This window comes from Streptopelia decaocto (assembly GCF_964273445.1).
Source record: "Streptopelia decaocto genome assembly, chromosome: 15".
Taxonomy (NCBI): Eukaryota; Metazoa; Chordata; class Aves; order Columbiformes; family Columbidae; genus Streptopelia; species Streptopelia decaocto.
Genome location: NC_138670.1, coordinates 10,625,857 through 10,644,099, shown reverse-complemented (window position 1 = coordinate 10,644,099; position 18,243 = coordinate 10,625,857). Strand labels below are relative to the sequence as shown.

The window sequence follows — 18,243 nt, the reverse complement described above, 5'->3', positions numbered from 1 at the left end:
GGACAAAGGAACAGTTCGACCATTTTCTTTTTCAATCAGATGAGCAAAGCTGGAGAGCAAGAGAGAAAATAAAAGGGTCGTTTTGCCAGTACCAATAGGCTTCTCAGCCCAAAGTGGTGGGTTTCAGAAAAGCCGCAAGCAGCTCAGCCCATCCTCTCCAGGGCCAAGAGCCCGGGGCAGAGCCGCAGGGATGCGGGAGAGCAGGGACCCCAACCTGCCGTCTGCCCCCTCCTGCGCAGCCAAATCCTCTGGGCAAGGAAAGGAGAGGAGGTGAGAGATTCAGTCATGTGTGCTCACACTTTTCGAGTGTTCCGAAGTGGTGGAAGCATCCGTGGTGAGAGCGGCTGTGGGCACAGGAGTTTCTCCCTCTTCCCATTCTTGTGTCCTTTCACAGGCTGATGTTCCCAGTCCCCAGACGAGACATCCGTCATCGGTTTAATGCCATTGGAACATTCACAACTAATGGGCTCATCGGAGATGCTTCAACCTTTTTCATTTTGGGGGCTCTGGTTGGCTGGAGCCGCTTCTACCTTTTCACCAGAGGCTGTGGAGATGATGGGAACGTGGAGCCAGTCAGGGCTGAAAAGGGCAAGGTAGTAAAGTATCCATATTTGTTTTCCAAATGCTCTGTCCTGAGCTTGGAAATGCTGTTGGTGCAGGTCTGTGAAGAGCAGTCAGTGCTCGGGGTCTCCAACGTGCTGCCCTGCGGCACCACGCTCCGCTCAGGCTGTGCGTGCAGGGCCTGACCCAGCTGTGTGTGCAAAGTAAAATAAATTATAAAATATAAAAAGCTTGCTTAGCACAATCCAGCCCTCCTGCACTTAAGCTGCTGCTTGCAAAGCCAGGCCACGGAGGGCTGGCGCTGCTGGAGCCTGTCCCGCAGAAGCAAGGGATGATGTTGCTGAGGTTGGTGATGCGGTGGCAGCATCCAGCAGCTGGAAGGTCACTAGGAAGACAATTTTCCTGCTGTTCTCTCCTCTGGAGAGGAGTAGCTGAGTTACTGCAGGGGAGAAGGATGATTGATGAAAGCTTTGTGGCAGGAGATGGCTTCAGGGGCAGAGGAGCTGGGCTGGGGCGCAGGAGCCTGCGGGCAGGGGAGGGGACGACGACACGCAGGGACTTCAAGTGCACACCAAACCCGCACCCACTGCCCGTCCCTGCGGGGCCGGGGGGGCCGGGTGCTGCTGGGCTCAGCTCCCAGGGACGCGTGCATCACCAAGAGACACATTTCATGGCCTGCTGAGACGGCACTTGGCCATGGGCTCGGGATGGAGGAACGGGGATGGTGTGAGTTAGCTCTGCTCCCTGGGGCAGCAAACACCCTGTGCCTTTGCCCTTCAGATTAGGAATATTGGGGTTCTTTCCCACCAGTGACCTTTTCAGCATCATTTCTATTAGGGTAGCAATGCATCATTTCCCTCTGCTGTCAATGCGTTCTGTTCGGGGAGGAGAACACGGGAGAGCTCAAATCTGATACCAAAATGTGGAGATGGGCTGGTGGGTTTTGAAAAGCAGTGAAAGGCTTGGGCTGGTGGGAGAGGCGAGAGCTGCTGCTTCACTTCCAGCCTTGGAAAAGCTGGCGAAAATTGCCATCAGCCCAAAAAGCGCCTCGTGCACTGGAGGCTGCTGGAAGGCACAAGGGGAGCGCCCATGGCCAGAGGTTGCACAGGGCATGTTTTGCAACCCGGCGGCTGTCCTGCTGCGTGGGGTCTCCCCATCAGGAGCAGCGGTGCTGCTTTTGGACAGGTCTGATGGGCAGGCTGGTTTTTTACAGAGAAAAAAAAAAGAAAAATGAGTGCAAGCAATTGAATTGTCTACTGGAAAGGGAGAAACTCGGAAGGCAGGCAGGACGGGCGGGCAGCTGCCAGGAGCGCATCCTCGGGAACAAACGCACAACCTGTGGTCCTTGCCCCACGGTGGGGCAGCCTTGTCCCCAGCGGGGCAAACCCTGGGCATCCTTCCTGCCTCCTCTTCCTCCTGCCGGCTCCGACGCGTCTCTGCGGGCAGCGCGTCCTCGGCGCTTCCAGCCGCATCGCCCTGAGCATCCTCGCTGCCCTCCCAGTGCCAGCTCCAGCAAAGCACCCGCAGAGGGTTTCTGCTTTCTGCTGCTGGCAGGGGACGGGCCGGGGAAGGTGTGATAATCCTCTCCTCTGAGGCCACAGTAATCGTTCGCACCAAACTGCAAGCATTTGTATATCGGTCATGAAAAAATCACAAAAGGCGACCAAAAAAACGTTGTGTTTTTATATGTATATCCAATGTCTGTGGAGTTTAACGCGAGGGGATTACCAGCCAGTTTAGAGTGTTAGTGACTCTCGGCATTCATCAGAGGAGAACATTTGGTTGAATTGAAGCCAGCCTTTGATGGGATTGGAGAATAATTATTTCCATCAATAATTACTTCCAAGCCCAGAAGAAATGGTTCCAAGCGTGTTGCAGGACAGGAGACCTTCCTTGCCTCAAGGCCAATGTGTTTTAACCCCAGAACCTGAAAATCCCATTAGTGGGAGCGGGGACGGGGGTGAGAGGGACATCGTCCACCGTGCCAGGGTCCCTCCTGCCAGGCAGCGCTGCCCCAGCCGGCCGCCAGCCCGGGCCCCTCCAGCCCCCGCTGCTGGAGCTGATCCAGCCCCGACTTTGCACAGGTCATTAATTTGGGGACATTTTTAATGGATCCTAATGATTGAGCCTCAGAAGACTGTTCTTAAAAGGGGCTCGGGAAAGGCCACAAGCTAATTAGCTTGCACAAAGAAAGCGATTAACCATGTAGCTTCCCGGATGGTTAAAAATAACATAGATGTTGGGAAGCGACTGAGGGATTTATTACAAGCAGAGTAATAGATTTTTAAAACCATAGGGACCATCACCTCCTGCATGTCCTAGGCCACAAATAATTCACCCATTGACCCCTATCACTTGTATTTGGCTGATGCACATCCTTAAATGTTCCTGAGATTGGCGTCAAAATGATAATGGGAAGAAATGGGGACAACGTCTCCACCAGCTGAGCCCAGGCCACCATTGGTACCACCCCACAGCCCTGTTGGGCTTGGACAGGCCGATACTTGTTTATTTGTTCGAGTAATACTCTGGATGACACCAAAAGCATAGCATTCATGATTCCCCTGCCAGGTATGGTTTATGGCTTTCCATGAACCTTTCTGTTCTTCAAAATAAACATCTGCGGGGCCTGGAAACCAATTTACTTTCCTCCTGAGTGTCTGAGCTCAGACTTGTTTGGGTTTGTTTTCTCCTTGTGGCTTGTTCTTACCATTTGAGCTTGCCCTGCCCAAGCCCTGGTGTTTCTTGGAGACTTCTCACCACAAGCGTTCCCTGCCCCAGCTCTGCTCCTCGCCAGCTCTTACGGTCTCCCCAGGGCTCTTGCAGGCACCTGCCTGGCCCAGGTAGTTCCCCTCAGCTCTGCTGGGCCCTCCCAGGTTCTCCAGTTTGGGCTTCCAGCAGGACCAGGCGTGTTTACTGGCCCAGCACCCTATTTGTAGGCGCAGGGCAGAGGGATGTTCTCTGGCTCCCAGAGCTTTGCTTCCACCTGAGTGCGGGTGAGGAGGTTGAGGAGGAGTGGTGGGGTATTAGCAACCCATAAGAACAGCTCTTCATCGCTCTCTTTCTCTCCTGTTGCTCCTGCAGTGCGACGCTCGGCTGCTTGCCGTACCCTGCGGAGGACAGACGTCCCGAGAAGCCGAGTGGCCGTGTGGTGAAGGAGAGCTCCACCACCAACGGGTGCGCCAAGGGCAAGGAGAGACGAGACCATGCTCGCCGTAGGTCACGCAGGTGGGAGCCAGGGCCATGAGCAGGGTCCCTGTGGAGCAGGATGGTGGTGGAGAAGGCGTCTGTAACTGTTTACGCAGCCTGAGCCCCTGCTGGGGTCTGTGAGAGCTTAAATGATTGTGTGAACATACCGCAAATGTACGCCATTTTATGAAATCCTGTAGTTTGCTTCCCGTGCACGTCTTGTTCTTACAGCCCCTTTGCCAGCGGCCCTGGCTGGAAGATGGGTGACCTGCCAGCATCGCTGTGTGCTACCCCCGCCTGGGCATTGCTCAGTGATGCCCCTGCTCACAACTAGATCAGACCCGCAGCGCTGCCTTCGTTAGGACACGGCTCCCTTATCGGTTCATCATTAGCCCTTGACAACTTGAGTAGGGGGGGCGGGAAATGAATCAAACATCATAAATTAAGCAACTAGGGTCTCTGAGCCCTGGCTGCTGAACTGCCTCGGGGATTAAAGCCTCTCCCTTTGGTTAAAGATGCTGGAAAGAAAGAGCAAGACAGCACATTTCATATCTTCAGATTTCAGGCTAACCGGAACAATAATCTAAAGTGTACTTTTAATTAGACTTTGATTACAATCATGGCAAAACAATTAAAATCGGATCAGTGCAGGGAGAAAACTTCCACTTCAAAGACAAAAAGCTTTATATTGGGAGCGGGAAGAGGGCTCTATAGAACCCGCCTGTGGCTGCACAGCACAGTCAGAGGTTTCTCCCTTGGGCGAGGGGGCTGAGACGCACCCAGACCTGCTTGCTGGGGGTCCCAAATCTGTGCTGGGGTCCAGTATCCTGTTAACAGAGGGGCTGAGATGGGTGTTCAGGTCTCTGGTCTCTAGAACAGAGCCTTAGGTTGACCTTGGGCCAATGTCTGAGCTTAGCGGGAACAAGCTGTCTTGGAAAAGACATTTCTTTTACCTTTATGCAGAAAAAAGACCCACTGAGCCCAAAGTGCGCCACATCCCATAGCAGCATTTCTGCTGCTTGGTGAGGTCCTTGGGAGGAGAAGGAGAGCACAAAGAGGTGTTTGGGTGCTGCTCAGGGGCTGTGATGTGCTCGCACCTCGGATTTACTGCACTGGAAACACTTGACACTCAGTTATTCACAGTTCACAACTAAAGTGTTGGCATACGGTTTCATTTTGCAGAGCGATCAAATTTTTAAAAAGTGTATTAAAAGCACTAAGCAATTGGATTTTTATGATAGCGTGATTTTTGACAGTAATTCTAGCCCTAGGTGTGCAAGTGTTTTGGGGAGGTGGAGCCTGATTTTCCCCTGCACATCCCCTGCCACTGACAGGTCAACGTGCTGCGACATTGGCTTTGTGTTAGGACTGTTGTTGCACATGACGTTAATTCTTTCTGCAGAAACTGCTCAGTTTTCAGGTTGTTTCTGTAGTGAAGATCCCACAGCATTGTCCAAACACCGGATCACCTTCACACATTCCCTACTAGTGTCTGGTGGGATGAGAAGAGGGGAAACTGAGGCACAAACCCAGCACCCTCTTTTCCAACAGTGATTTTTGCAGCAGCCCTGAGGAGCTGGTTTTGTTCACCCCCAGATCCCTTTGGGGATCCACAGACAGATCTGGGATCAGTCTGGGGATCTGCAGGCTGTCACCAGCTGTTCCCCATCTTTACAAGCATTTGCTTTGGTTAATGAGTAGCCACAGAATATCTGTCATATTTTCAGCCCAGTGATCTGAATTAATTTAATCATGGTATTTGCCTTTCATTGAAATATAACGCAATTCAGTGTCGTATGTTTAAAAAATAAATTAATTTACAGGAGGCTTTTTTCCAGGGTTTAACAACTGTGTAAGAGATTTGTATCTTGTTAAATTACCATAGCATCTCAATAAATGTATATATTTCTCATCAATTGCTATTTAACATATGTCAAGTCTCTTATTATAGCTAGATGCATCTGGCTGCAATAATTATTGTATGCAAATTAAATGCCAATTAATTATTTAAAGCATATTTACAAAGAGCAACAAAACCTATAAATCTGTTACGGAGTTGTTAACCTTAGCAAACATGTTTTAAGTAATCATCCAGCGTTGCTGTGCTGTACAGTAGCTGTCTCATTATATCTCTATTAGACCCGCAGAGGAGACACTTGATTTAAAGTGTGACAAAATTATTCGTTAGAGGGTAATTAGGTGCTCGTCTGTACCCCGGGTGCACCATGGAAATTGGTCTCTCTGCCCTGGACATCCCTGAGGTGGGGATGGGGAGGAGCAGTCCCATGATTCAGCTTTTATTTTTCTTATTTTAAATTATTTGGCTTTGTCCCCCGCCTCAGCCCCTCGTGCGATGGGGACCGTGCGCTGCTGCCAGCCCGGGGGAAGAAGAAGAAGAGGAAGAAATCTGGTCGCAAGAAGCGAAGGAGGTGAGGGTGGCCATGGTGGTGTGTGGGACAAGAGGGGACAGGAAACCCTCAGCTGCATGTGGGGGGGAAAAATATGGTGTGTAAAATGAAGACTGGACATCCCACAAGTCCGTGTGTGGGGCTGGGGGTCTCAGCCCTGGCCACAGGTAGAGGAAGGCGCCGCCATTTTCTCGCCCTCCCCTCAGGGCGTGCAGGCCGGGGTGACCCTGCAGCCCGTCCTGAGGGTCCGGGAGCCCCCTGGCCCCTCGTCACCCCGGGGAGATGCCGCTGGCGGTGGGGTGAGGGCTGGGGTAGCCGGGGAGGGCCATGGGGAGCCGTGTGGTCCCTAACACCGCTGTCCCTCCTCAGGTCTCCCTCCTACAGCCCCTCGCCCGTGAAGAAGAAGAAGAAGAAAAACTCCAAGAAGCGAAAAAGAAACAGGTATTTTTTTGTGTGTGAAAATGTAATTCCCTGCTGGCAGAGGTTGTTGGGGTGTTTGGATGAGGGGTGGGGGACGTGACTGATGTCACAGCTGGTTGAGCTCTGCAACGGGAGGGCAGAGAGAGGTGTCCAAGCCCTGACCCTCCGTAATGGCCGCCCAGGGCGCAGAGCCCCCTCAGGAGGGGAAGCCGAACAGCAGAGCTGGGGTCCCTTTGGGCGAGGAGGGCACGAAATGGGCTGCATGCCCAGAGCAGAGAGATAAACATGAGCTGCTGGGGTGTGGGGGAAGAGAGACAGATGAGCCGAATTAGTGCGATGTGTGCAGAGCCGCTGCCCGCTGTCCTGTTTCGCATGGCGCCCGCCCCTGGGACACCAATGGATCGGCGCTCTGGGCTGGCACTGGTTCCTGTCCCTTGTCCCCAGCCTACACAACATGTGTCAGCATTTGGACCAGGAAAAGGTTCAGCCCAGCACACCCCATCCACATCTCAGTCTTCCCTCCCAGCCCCACGTGGCTGCCTCCATGTTCTCCTTCTGAAGCCTATTTTTAATTTCAAGAGCACAATAAAATTTTAAAATTACAAAGATTTTACTGTTTTCTCTCAACCATTAAACCAGCATTTGAAGAGAACAGTGGATGCTGTCTCCCTTGGAAAGCTCATGTATTTATAACACATTGAACCAAAGAGAGAAGCTACTAAAAATGGGTAAAAGTTGAGCTTGAATATTAAATAAAAGTGAGGGAGAAAGGAGGAGAGATAAGGTTATAGAAACTCCCTTAAAATAGTTCCTTCCTAAGAAGGGATTCTTATGCTCTTTTATGGATGCCATCTCGTGACAGAAGTCCTGGGTCAGATGCTCCTTGGCTTTGAACCTTCAGTGCCATTTATGCCCCTGCAAGCACATCGTCTCTGATTCAGATTTTCCATTCTGTGAGACCCGGTATTCAATGTACATATTTGTGTCTTGCAGGTTATCTTCGAAGAAGAGAAGACACAGGTAAGAGTTGAGCAGGTGTGCGTGGTCCCTTAGAAATGTGACTTTAATGGTGTCTTCCAGATCTCACAAGGTTGATGTTCACTGGTTGGGGGCAGAAGACACTTTTCTTCTGCGTCTCCTTGTGGAATCCCCTTCACTCCCCCCATTCCCTGTGGGTCTGGGTCTACCCTCTCCCTTTTCAGGCTTATGTGTTCCTCAGACCCCACAGGAATCGGGTCTCCAGCCCAACCTGTGCAATCAAGCACATAACTGAAAAAGACCTCACCGTATAATGTGGCCCCTGGCAACCTCATCCATGTTGCATCCATCCTGCATCTTGAGTCTTCATTTCTCTTACGGTTTAATTTGCACACAGTCTGGTATCCCCCAGCAGTGCCCATCTTTGAAACATTCACAGGTGTATACTGGAAGAACTCTCCTGATTCCAGTACGTACCGTATCAAAAAGTATTAATCTTCTCTATGGGAAAATGCAGAGTCACCAGGATGGCTGATCCCTTTGAGGTTCCTTTTTGGCCAAGCCCACGAGGCAGATTTGTCAGCAGGCACTCAGACCCCCTGTGCTGCAGCAGAATTGTTAATCCCTTTCATTTTTATTGCACGCTCTCGGGCAATCTGGTTGTGACATTGACGTGTGATTGTGCAGCTTTTTATCAGAACAGAGATCTCCGAATTAATTAGCCATTTCTTATTTAGTTCTTCGAGCCCCAAAAGTAAGAGAAAGGAAGAAAGAAAACACAAGAAACAGTAAGTAGTGATTCATGGTGTTCCCTGCCCTGCCTGCACAGAGCTGCGGGGCTGGGAAATGCTTGATGTGATGGGTCCCCTGGAGCGAATGCCTGCTGCACAGCCCTAAGCAATTCACAGGATTATTTCGCAGCTAAAACCAGCAATTCTGGTTTTGTTGGAAGGGAAGAGGGTTTGCAGAGGCTGGAAATCTTTCCTCACCCTCTCTTTTGTGCCACCTCATTCAGAACTTTCTTTGTATCTCACAGGGATGTAGTGTCTTATCCATCCAGTTGTGAGCAGAGACTCCAGCTTTTCTGCTGAGGGCAGCATGAGAGGGTGAACTCAAATGTGCGGAGCGCGGTGCCCAGAGGGCAGGCTGGGGCGCTTTCCAAGAAGGGCTTGAGCTCCTCCTTATTTGCTGCTCTTGGAGGTTCCAGTAGGGGCTACTCGTGGTATATGATACAACCAACGATCTGAATGGGAGCAGAAAGCAATGGGGACTAGGGAAGAGAAGGGATTGTATGGAAGTGATGTAGGTTGAAAAAATCAGAGGTTGAGGCTCACATCTGCCCTGGAGTGTTAGCAGAGCACAGTCCTTGCCCTGTGGGGCAGAAAATCAAGTGGTATGGTATAAAATGTGGTTCCTCGGGGCTGGAAGGAAAGCCTCTAAGCCTTCTCTGTTTTACACTTTCTTCTCTGTTTTCCCCTGGGAACTGCAACTTGCAGCTTCTCACCTTGCTTTTTCAGAGCAAGGAAACAGTTGTAGGGCTGAACCCTGGGCACCAAACCCCTGGTTGGCTTTGCTGGGACTTGGGCTACCCTGCTAGAGACAGAACCTAGGCTAGCAGATGGAAATCTGCAGGTTTGTTTGGTATTAGTAGGACCTGCCCTTTAATTCATCCCAACACAACTTTTAGCTCTTAGGCAGAAAGGAGACAGAGGGACAATAACCCATGACACCACCAGTGTCACCCCAATATACCCTGGGACTGAGAAGACTGGGAATCCATGAGGTGCAGAGCAAGTGCTGCCTGCACAGACCATCTCTATTGTGTGCAGAAAGCCCATCTCCTTTTCCATATGATTTCTATGTGTTCAGTAGCACAGACACTTTTTGTTTTGTTTTATGCTGTGCACGCAGAAATCCCAGTGGTAAAACTGAGGCTTCCTATGTTACTAGTAAAAGCAGGAATCTCCCAAACCCAGTGTAGCAGTGGCCAGTACGCAACTATGGTAAAAACAAAGATCAGATCCTTGCTTGCACTGACTGGGGGGAAGGAGAGCTGCCAGAATTGCTCTTTAGGGATAAACCAGCCCTCGTCTTTCAGCTCACAAATCAGAGCTGAGCGACTCCGAGTTTCTGCAAACCTTATTGCTCCAGGGTGTGGATCAGATGGATCCCATGAGCCAACTGAGATCAGGATTTTTGTGTAATCACACTGCTTTGGCTTATCTTTGTGCGAAGCAACTGGTGATCTAAATCACACAGGACCAGTTTTTCCTCCTGCAGAAAGGGAAAGCTCTTAAGCTGGAAGGACTGATGCAGAGGGTGAAGAGCAAACACGGGTTTTCATACCAATACACCCCGTGAGGGGGAGATGTTCAGTGTTGCCGATTTCAGCTGTATGAAAATAAGGAAGGAGAATCCCAACATATGAAGTTTGTAAAAATATAATCATAGGGTGTGAGAAGCAGCAGAGAAAACAGCCAGGTGGCATTCAAGCAATTGTCCGGGAGGTTGCCCTTTCATCTTAAAGGAGATGCTGTTCTCAAGCAATTGATTTGCTGAGTTTTTATAGTGGCAGATTGCTAAATGCGGTCCAGGCAGGTTGTGTCAATGCTGTCAGTGCCTGGTATAACGCGGCCACGAAAGCAGACTGTTCCCACCAGCCAGCTCATCTCCAGCTCTGCCTGCTGGCACTGCTCTGCCAGCCTGAGCAGATGGTTACACTGCCAGACCTAAAATAAACTGCTGCGGTGGGCAACGATGAGAGGGACTGGGCACAGGAGGTGACAGGTAGCCTGTCAACCACGTCACCCTGCTCTCTGCGTGCAGGACTTCAGCTCTTGGCACCAGCAGGAACTGCCCTTCAGTAACGGGGCCAGGTCATCCCATAGGAGCAGCCTGGAGGGAGCAAGGGGAAGCTCGGCAGGGCACAGAACCTGTGTCCCTGTGCACAGTTTGCTGGTGACTGTCCCAGGGCCCTGTCAGAAAAGGCAGCAGCAGTGACTGGACACCTGTAAGAAGGCAGGTAAAATGGTCCTTGCCCTTGAGGAGGAGCTGTGTGTAAGGCAGGCTGCCATTAGCAAAGCTGTACTTTATATAGCAGCCATAGGAGCTGCCTATAGGACTGTCTGGACCGCAGAGAGCATGGGGAAGGCTGGCTGTCACTGAGTGTCCTGCAGTAATTGGAGCCTGTCCGTCTGCATCTGCTCTTTAACAAGGAGCCTGCCCTACAGAGAGCGTTGGAGCAAGAAATGTGAGGGCTGGAGCTTTGCCATGGGGTGCCTGGAGGGACAGTGCTCCCCAGGGACGCTCAGCAACGAGAAGGTCCCAGGCTGTTCCCTGGCTTAGTGCAGACTGAAGGATGATGGGCAGGCACATGGCTCTCTGAATTCTTGAAAGCAGAAAGAATTGGAGCTGCCCGCTGCCCTCCTGCATGCTAGTGCATAGATCTTCCCCCAGCAGGCTACAGAGCCAACCTAATAGCTTGTAGTTAAAATGCTAGGATAGATCTCGGTAAGATGGCTTGCCTTAAGGTCAGTGTGGCTATGAAGGGATGGAGAATTTCTCATGCCTTGGTGTCCTGCACAATGTTTCACACACCAGTCTCTTTAAAATGCAAATCTCCTTTCTGATTTGAATGTTATTGACTTCAGCCTCCAGCTGCTGGCTCTTGCATCCCCCTGTTTTGCCAGCCTAATGGTGCTTTTCCTCTCTGCTTCTTCAAGCTCTCGTGGGCGCACCCGGAAATCTCATCGCCATCGCCACTCTCGCTCAGAGAGCTCCGACTCCCGCTCCCCCAGCTGCCGAAGCAGGTAACGTCACTGTCCCCGAGCGTCCTGCAGTCCTTCCCGGGGGGCTCGAGGATGTGATTGTGAGAGTGTGTGTGACCCGCAAACTCTGTGCAGAGCAACATCCTGTTCTGGTGGCAGATATGTCACACGGTGGGGGCTGAGCTTCTTGTGTTCTTGGCCACAGGAGGGTTTTGCCTCAAGGAGCTGTGGCTGCAGCTTTTCAGTCCAGCAGTCACTTCTAATCCCCTTGGCTGATGATCAGCCCGTGGCAACTGATTCCAGCCTAGTCTCCCTTCCCCAGCCCAAGGGCTCTGTACTGCTGATGTCCCAGGAAACCCTTAACCATGATCTTAGCAATGGAAATCTATTTGCCCATGGCAGTCTATAGCCACTATCTTTGACCTGATTAAAATCTCTGTCCTGTGGATGACAGATGCGTCCTGCGGCCAGTTAAATGGATGCTGGTGCTAGAGCTGGCATCACTGCAGTAGCAAGTCGCATGGTTTATACACATCATGAGTTCATGCTTCAGGTTTTCTGAAAGCACTTGAACACACCACCCCCGCTCTCCCGCTTCACTCCTCCTAAGTACTGGGAATTTTCTTATGAAAAGCTGAGTATCAGTGAGGGGAGGAATGTGATCAGTAATTAGAGGGGTATTCGTGCAAGAGCAGAGCATCTTCTCTTGCAGGTGTATTACTATAGGGACATTCAAAGCTATGTGAAAGGGTGGTCACCATAAAATCAGGAATTAGAGATGAAATTTGAGGTTAAGGTCCAAAGCCTGCTTGCAAAGTATTTTTTTCTCGAATGTAGAAAAGCAAAACACCCCTTTTCTTTCCATCATGGCTCCACAAAGCAGTCAGGTGGAAGACCTTCTCCCACATGCAATGGCCCAGCCCAGAGCTGCCAAGGGTTCCGCATGGAGTTGGTAATGGGCACTGCTGCAGTATCGAGGAATAACGGTTTGACTGTTTGTGTTTTCTGGAGGCACAGAGCCAGGTCTCGGGAGGAAGGGCGTAAAACACGGCGGAGACGCTCCCGGCACCATTCAAAGATCACAGCAAAGCCAAGCGCCTCTGCAGAGGTTCAGGCCAGCCAAAAAACCAGCCAAACCCTCTCGTTCTACAGCTTCCTGTCGCCCAAGGAAGTCGTAAGTATTACACACTGTGCTGCTTTGCTTGAACTAGCCACAGGAATCTGGGCAAGAAATCAGATATGAAATTTTTATAACTCAATTGTAGCGATGTTAGACAAAGTTGGTTAAAACTGTATTATTTATAAATGGCGCTGTTCTTCAATGTATTTAAAGTCATTCCTTCCTTCAGCACTTTCACACCAAGGGTGGGGCTGGAGAGGGAAAAAAATTGCAAAGGCTCTAGCCTATGAATAATGAATTGAGGACATTTAACAACAAAAAAGTGGCCTCCAGCAATGATATTTTATAGGGAAGTGTTTGTTATGCAGTCTTTGCTCAGCTGGATGTGAACTTAATTCACTGGTCTTCATGTCCGAAAGTTCAGCACTTCGGGGAAGAAAGGGAATCAAAGATACATAAGAGAAACATTTACATTTAATGAGTTGGTGATTATTGGCAGGGGATGTTTTCTGACTATCAGGATCCTTCTAGGATCACTGTTGCTCCGGACTGACAAGCCCAGGGGCCAAATTCGGAACTTACAAGGAGCTCCCGTTGATGCTAATGGGAACTGCACATGCAGCCGAGGGGAAAATCAGGCACAGTGCCTTGGGATGTTTTTCCATATATGTGGAAAGAGATGGTATAATACATGCCTTAGAAGTGAGGGAGCAAGAGATGGAGGGAAATATTAGATACAGATTGATAAGAAGTTTTCCTTCTCCATGGCATGTTTCCCCTTTGTTCTTGGTAGCTGCAAAGCACAGGTGTGATGCTCTTTGATCGTGGTGTTAGTATCCAATAGGCATTCTGGAGAGATAAATCGCTACATAGGACTCAAGGTAGTGCAGAATCTGGTACTCCCGTGTGTGGATGTGTAACTTTAGAGGTGTCTTGACTATGGAGTCCTCCAAGCCCCAAAGTGCTATATAATGGAGAACTGATTTTTCTCCTTTAGGCCCAGTTATCAACTGGAAATAGCTCTGCCATAAGCAGTAGCTACATCAGATATGAGATAGATAGTGCCAGCAAGAGGAGGGACTTGATCCACTCGCCCGCACAGACAGTCTTCCGAACAAAATACACAGAGATTATACGTGGGTACAGACAGGCACAAGCTGTGTCTCAGCATTATAGATATGCATATTTGCTCTCATTATATACATCTACCGAGTGCGTAATGCACATGTGAGTCACTGCTTATAAAACCATATAAGGTAGAGCGAATAGCAGAACCTGCACACCACGCTTAGCTGTGTGTGTGTGCGCACGTGCAAAGGAAGAATAACAAGGTATGAAGCTTTTATTGTCCTGAGCCTCTGCCAGCCTGGGAAGGTAGGAATGAGTTAAGAACTCCTCCCAAAAACCAACCAGCCAAAGACTGCATCGTGTCACCAGGGTGGCTGCTTTTTGTTGGGTTTTTTTTGGTTCAAGCTGTGTATTTTACATAAATGTTTTCAAGTCTAAGCCTGGTTTTTAATTGGTACTAGGTTTCCTCTCTCTGAAGCCAGGCTCCCTGAGTCCTGCGAGGCCGACTACAAGCTGTTCTGTTCCCTGAGCAAGTGTAAACTCTAATTTAAAATTGTAAAAGCTTTCAAATGAGCTAAACTCAAGCATGCTGCACTCCCCTTTCCACTTGCTTCACTCAGAGTAAACGAGCACACAAGCTGCAGGGCAGGGAAAAGCGGAGCTTTATAGTTACGGATGCAGGGGATGGATGTAAAGTAAAAGTCATCAGGCCCCTGCTGCATTCTTTCTAGTAAAGGTTAATAACACGGCAAATATTTTAATAACTAAAAGGCATCAGTACCTTTACCATGCAACCCACTAATGGCCTTTTGTTCCCAAAAAGAAGTGCACTCTCTTGGGACATCATTCAAGAGCACATTTAAGCACTTGTTTAAATTGAAGCCCTTGGTTAAGTGCTACCCGTGGAATTTTTCTGAATAAGGTCATTAAATATCACATACTCAAAACTGGCAAGGGAAAAACGGAATGGGAATGCTTAGTCTCATTTACTGATGACTATACCCAGCTCTGTGATGCTTCTCCTTTTTGTGAGTTAACTGGTTGCTCTATAAATAAGCTTAATTCTGTCAGAATCTACTTTGAGAGCAGCCTGGATGTGTTAGGAAATGAAAACGTGCTCTTGCAGAAGATGTTGATCTCACATCAAAAAATAAATTGCGGGAAAAGATTTTGTGGAAAATTCCAAAATTAGGATTCAAAGCCACGACGTTTCAGTCCTCTGTGGGGGTTGGTGTGTCACACTCCCTCCCCTTCCCTTGGCTGGGGCTTCCAAGCCAAACCACCCTCACCTGTGGAGCTGCGTCGCTGTATCTCCGGAGGACAGGGATCGTCCAGGGAGGATCCAAACCTGCCAGTCCAGAGACACAACACTCAAACTCCCATTAGCTCATGCTACAGCACTTCCAAATCAAAGATTTTGCTTTTTAAGACAATTTTTATTCTAGATTATTTTTCTTCGGAAAAAATCGAAGCATTTTGTGGGAACTTCTACCCTCCCTACCATTTGTTTTCCTTCATTTCTACTGGAACAGCCACAATTTCTAACTAGGTCTACCTGTAATTTGTGAGGGACAAAGCATACACAACAGTGCCCTGCCTACGCATCTACCTTGCTGCTTCTTGCCCTCTTGCCTTTGTGCATAAGTTGATGCACACGCACATGCATGCACACATGCAGAAACACCCCAAAGTTCCCCACTACTTTTCTTTCTGGCAGTGAATTCCCAAGCTTCTCTGGCTCCCTTTAATCCCATGCAGTTGCAATAACCACCTATTGGGAACAGGATTGTGGGTTTGTGCCTCAGCATGCAGAGAAACTGTGGGTAACATGGGGCATCTATTTTTGAACCAAACACCCCTAACCTGCTGCAGACACTTTATTCCACACCGACACAGATGTATTACGTGCCACTGTGCTTTCAGTTGAGCAGTGCAATAGAAATACCTGCAGGGTGTGAATCTAATTGCCTTTGTTGTACCTGATGAAGATAACTGCACGCTGCATACGCTTTCCTTGCCAGCTCTTTTACTTCCACTGAAACCCATTTACAATGTCACAAATTAACACAGGCTTGAGCCAGATTTCCAGTGAGGCTCGGTGGGGTACAGCTGCTGCAAATGATGCTGTTTGTCTTTGTGCTCATGTGTCTGCAGAAAGGTAGAAGGGGAGAAATACTGTGCAGAGCCTGGGACAGCGTGTGCAGGAGGGCTCAGCAAACCTTACAGCAGACCTGCGTATTGGCTTGTTGTTCCTTTCTATTTTCTAGCCTGGTTTATGTAGGAAAAGCTCTTCTTTTAACCCTTAGGCAGCATGTTTCTGACAACAAACAGGGTCCTTGAGGCCAAAGGCAAAGCTTTCCATAAAGATGGAAGTTGTCCTCTTTTTTTGCTTTTCGTTTTCCCAGCAAGGGGACTGAGGTTACCTTTGGTTATCGCCCGGTAAATTTGCAGCTTGGTGCTGGGACTGCAAGGAGGCCAGTGTGGGGGTATGGAGGGATGCATGGGGTATGGAGGGATGCCTTGGGGTATGGAGGGATGCCTGTGGCCATCAAAGGGCTATGCTGCTCACCAGGTGCCAAAGGAGGTGATGGAAGGCAAACCCTTGCTCTGGTGTAGTGCCAGTTTGGCCCAAGCAGAGATGGGGACATCCTGGCCTCTGTCACACGACCCTTGCTGCACCCCACAGGCTGAAAAGATCTTTGCAAAGGAGCAAACGTCTGCCTGGTGTTCTCAGGAACTTACCCCCAGCGATGGATCTGTGAGCCAGGCTGCTCAGCAGTGTTGCCATCCAGCCCCAAATAACCTGAGCGCTGGCCTTCCAGGCACAGTTGTGCCATTGCCTCCATGCTTCTGGACTTACCTTTGCCCTCATGGTAGAGAAAGCCTCACCCTGGACTCTCCAGCTAGAAAAAAAGAGGTATTTTCCACTCAGTATTCCTTGCATCCTACAGCACCGCTGGTTTTTGTACTCCCTTAATTTGCAGAGATTGGCTTTTCAGCTGGGGCAAATTGTCAGCAGAGGTGAACCCATTTCCCTGGGCAAAGTTCTCCCCCCAGCCCCTGTGCTGGGAGATGGAGGTACCGGGTACCCCAGGCCAGGATCCCAGCCCGGCTCCCGAGCAGCAGGTGCTGCTCCTCGGCAGATGTCTGCTGGGTCCTCGCCGAGAGCAAGGCTGGCTGGGGTCATGGACAAAAGGGTTTTTATTCCTTTCATTGTCACAATGCAGAGAAAAGGAGAGAAAGGGAGACATTATGCACCTCTGAAAAAAAAAATCAACTTCACTTTGAAGAGAGTTGCAAAACAAGAGAAAAAAGACCCCAAAAATAAATCCTCCAACTATAAGTGAGGCTGTGCCGTGCTGCTCATTGATGACTCTCAGTCCCCCTATGGCTGAGAAAATGTATAGTTGTCTGTCACCTCAGGGCTGTTTGCAGCACAGTAAATGGACTTGTTCGGTTTAATTGGGAGACAAGCAGTGATTGTATTTTTGTAACCTATTAGACTGCACTGCCTCTTGGTCTAGGATTGCACTCAAAATTACAGTCTGGAGTATGAGCGAGGGCCTCATTTCTACTCTTCCTTCATTTTGATTAAATAATGATTTGAAACAAAAAGAATAATCGGATAAATATATGTCTTGGGTTCCCTTGGGGGCAGCAGTAGGTCCCCTGCTGAAAGCTGGAGGAAGCAAAGTTCACTGAGATTATTTAATTATTAGAGAAGGGGAAAAAAAATCCAAATGTTCGCATAGGCAAAATTAGATTCATGAAAGAGCAGACTCTTTTTAAGGTACCCTAGAAATATAAAAAGCCATTAGAATTCAACTGAGCTCTGCACAGTGTTTTCAGATGTGGTGCTCAATTTCCGTCTCCGGTGGCTGGTGTGCCTTTCAGACGGGACCAGAAGCAAAGCCGAGGCTGTCAGATGGGGAGTTTGTCTCCGAGTGGACAGGCAAGTTCAGCGTCTTGAGACTTGTCCTGGCTCTTGCCACAGGACAGAGTCTGCCCTGGAGCCTGTAGGAAGCTACTGGCTGCAACCTGGTGCCTGGAGGTGGTGGGGCTGGGAAACTGCTCTCCCTGCCCAGACCCTCTAGCCTGTCACAGGCTGTGGGCTCCGTGTTTCACTGATGTCCACATCTTACCTCTTCCCAGAGTGCTGCTACTGCAGAGGAGCTTGTTGATGCCCCCATCATTTGACAGATTTTGTGATGTGCTGACAACAGTTGCTACTTTGAAGGCAGACGTCAGCAAAGGCAAAGCAAGAGAATGTGTCCCAGGTCCCAGCGGCAGTCTTGAAAGCTCTTTTAGAAATGCCAAGAAACTGCTGTATTTGTTGGCAGAAATAAAGACCTGTGGTTTAGACTGGAAGGGAACAGAAACAAGGTGTTTGCATGTGTGGTGCTGGGGTCAGTGTCCCTCAGAGCAGCCCCGTGCCCACTCCAGGCCTTTCCCACCTCTGTAGCCAGGGAGCCCCTCATGTGGTGTTTTTATGCCTGTAAATGGAAGGTCAAAAGCTGGTTAGGGTTCAAATCTAATGCAAACCATAACGCATCTTTTAAAAAAAATATCTGAAAGGGCAGCCCTGTGTTTTCTGGGACGTGGTTGGGCAGAGCGCAGTGGTTCATAGCAAGGAGACCAGTTCACTCAGGGCTCTGGATGTGGCGTCAGGGTTTCAGAAAGAATTGGTGACAAACAGAGGAGAGCTCGACACCTGGCTCTCATATGCTCCTTC

At 49.6% G+C, this 18,243-nt stretch overlaps 1 protein-coding gene across 2 annotated transcripts in view; it reads left to right on the top strand.

Moving 5' to 3' along the window:
- SRRM4 (serine/arginine repetitive matrix 4) overlaps positions 1-18,243 on the top strand; it is a 44,664-nt gene that overhangs the window by 13,165 nt on the left and 13,256 nt on the right. Inside the window, exons 2-8 of one of the 2 annotated variants that reach the window (XM_082066017.1) lie at positions 3,646-3,789; positions 6,093-6,179; positions 6,528-6,599; positions 7,572-7,598; positions 8,294-8,344; positions 11,279-11,365; positions 12,341-12,497. In XM_082066017.1, the coding sequence (XP_081922143.1) occupies positions 3,646-3,789; positions 6,093-6,179; positions 6,528-6,599; positions 7,572-7,598; positions 8,294-8,344; positions 11,279-11,365; positions 12,341-12,497 (625 nt within the window). Of the gene's footprint in view, positions 1-3,645; positions 3,790-6,092; positions 6,180-6,527; positions 6,600-7,571; positions 7,599-8,293; positions 8,345-11,278; positions 11,366-12,334; positions 12,498-18,243 lie in introns of both variants that reach the window. The other variant, XM_082066016.1, reaches the window with a different exon arrangement.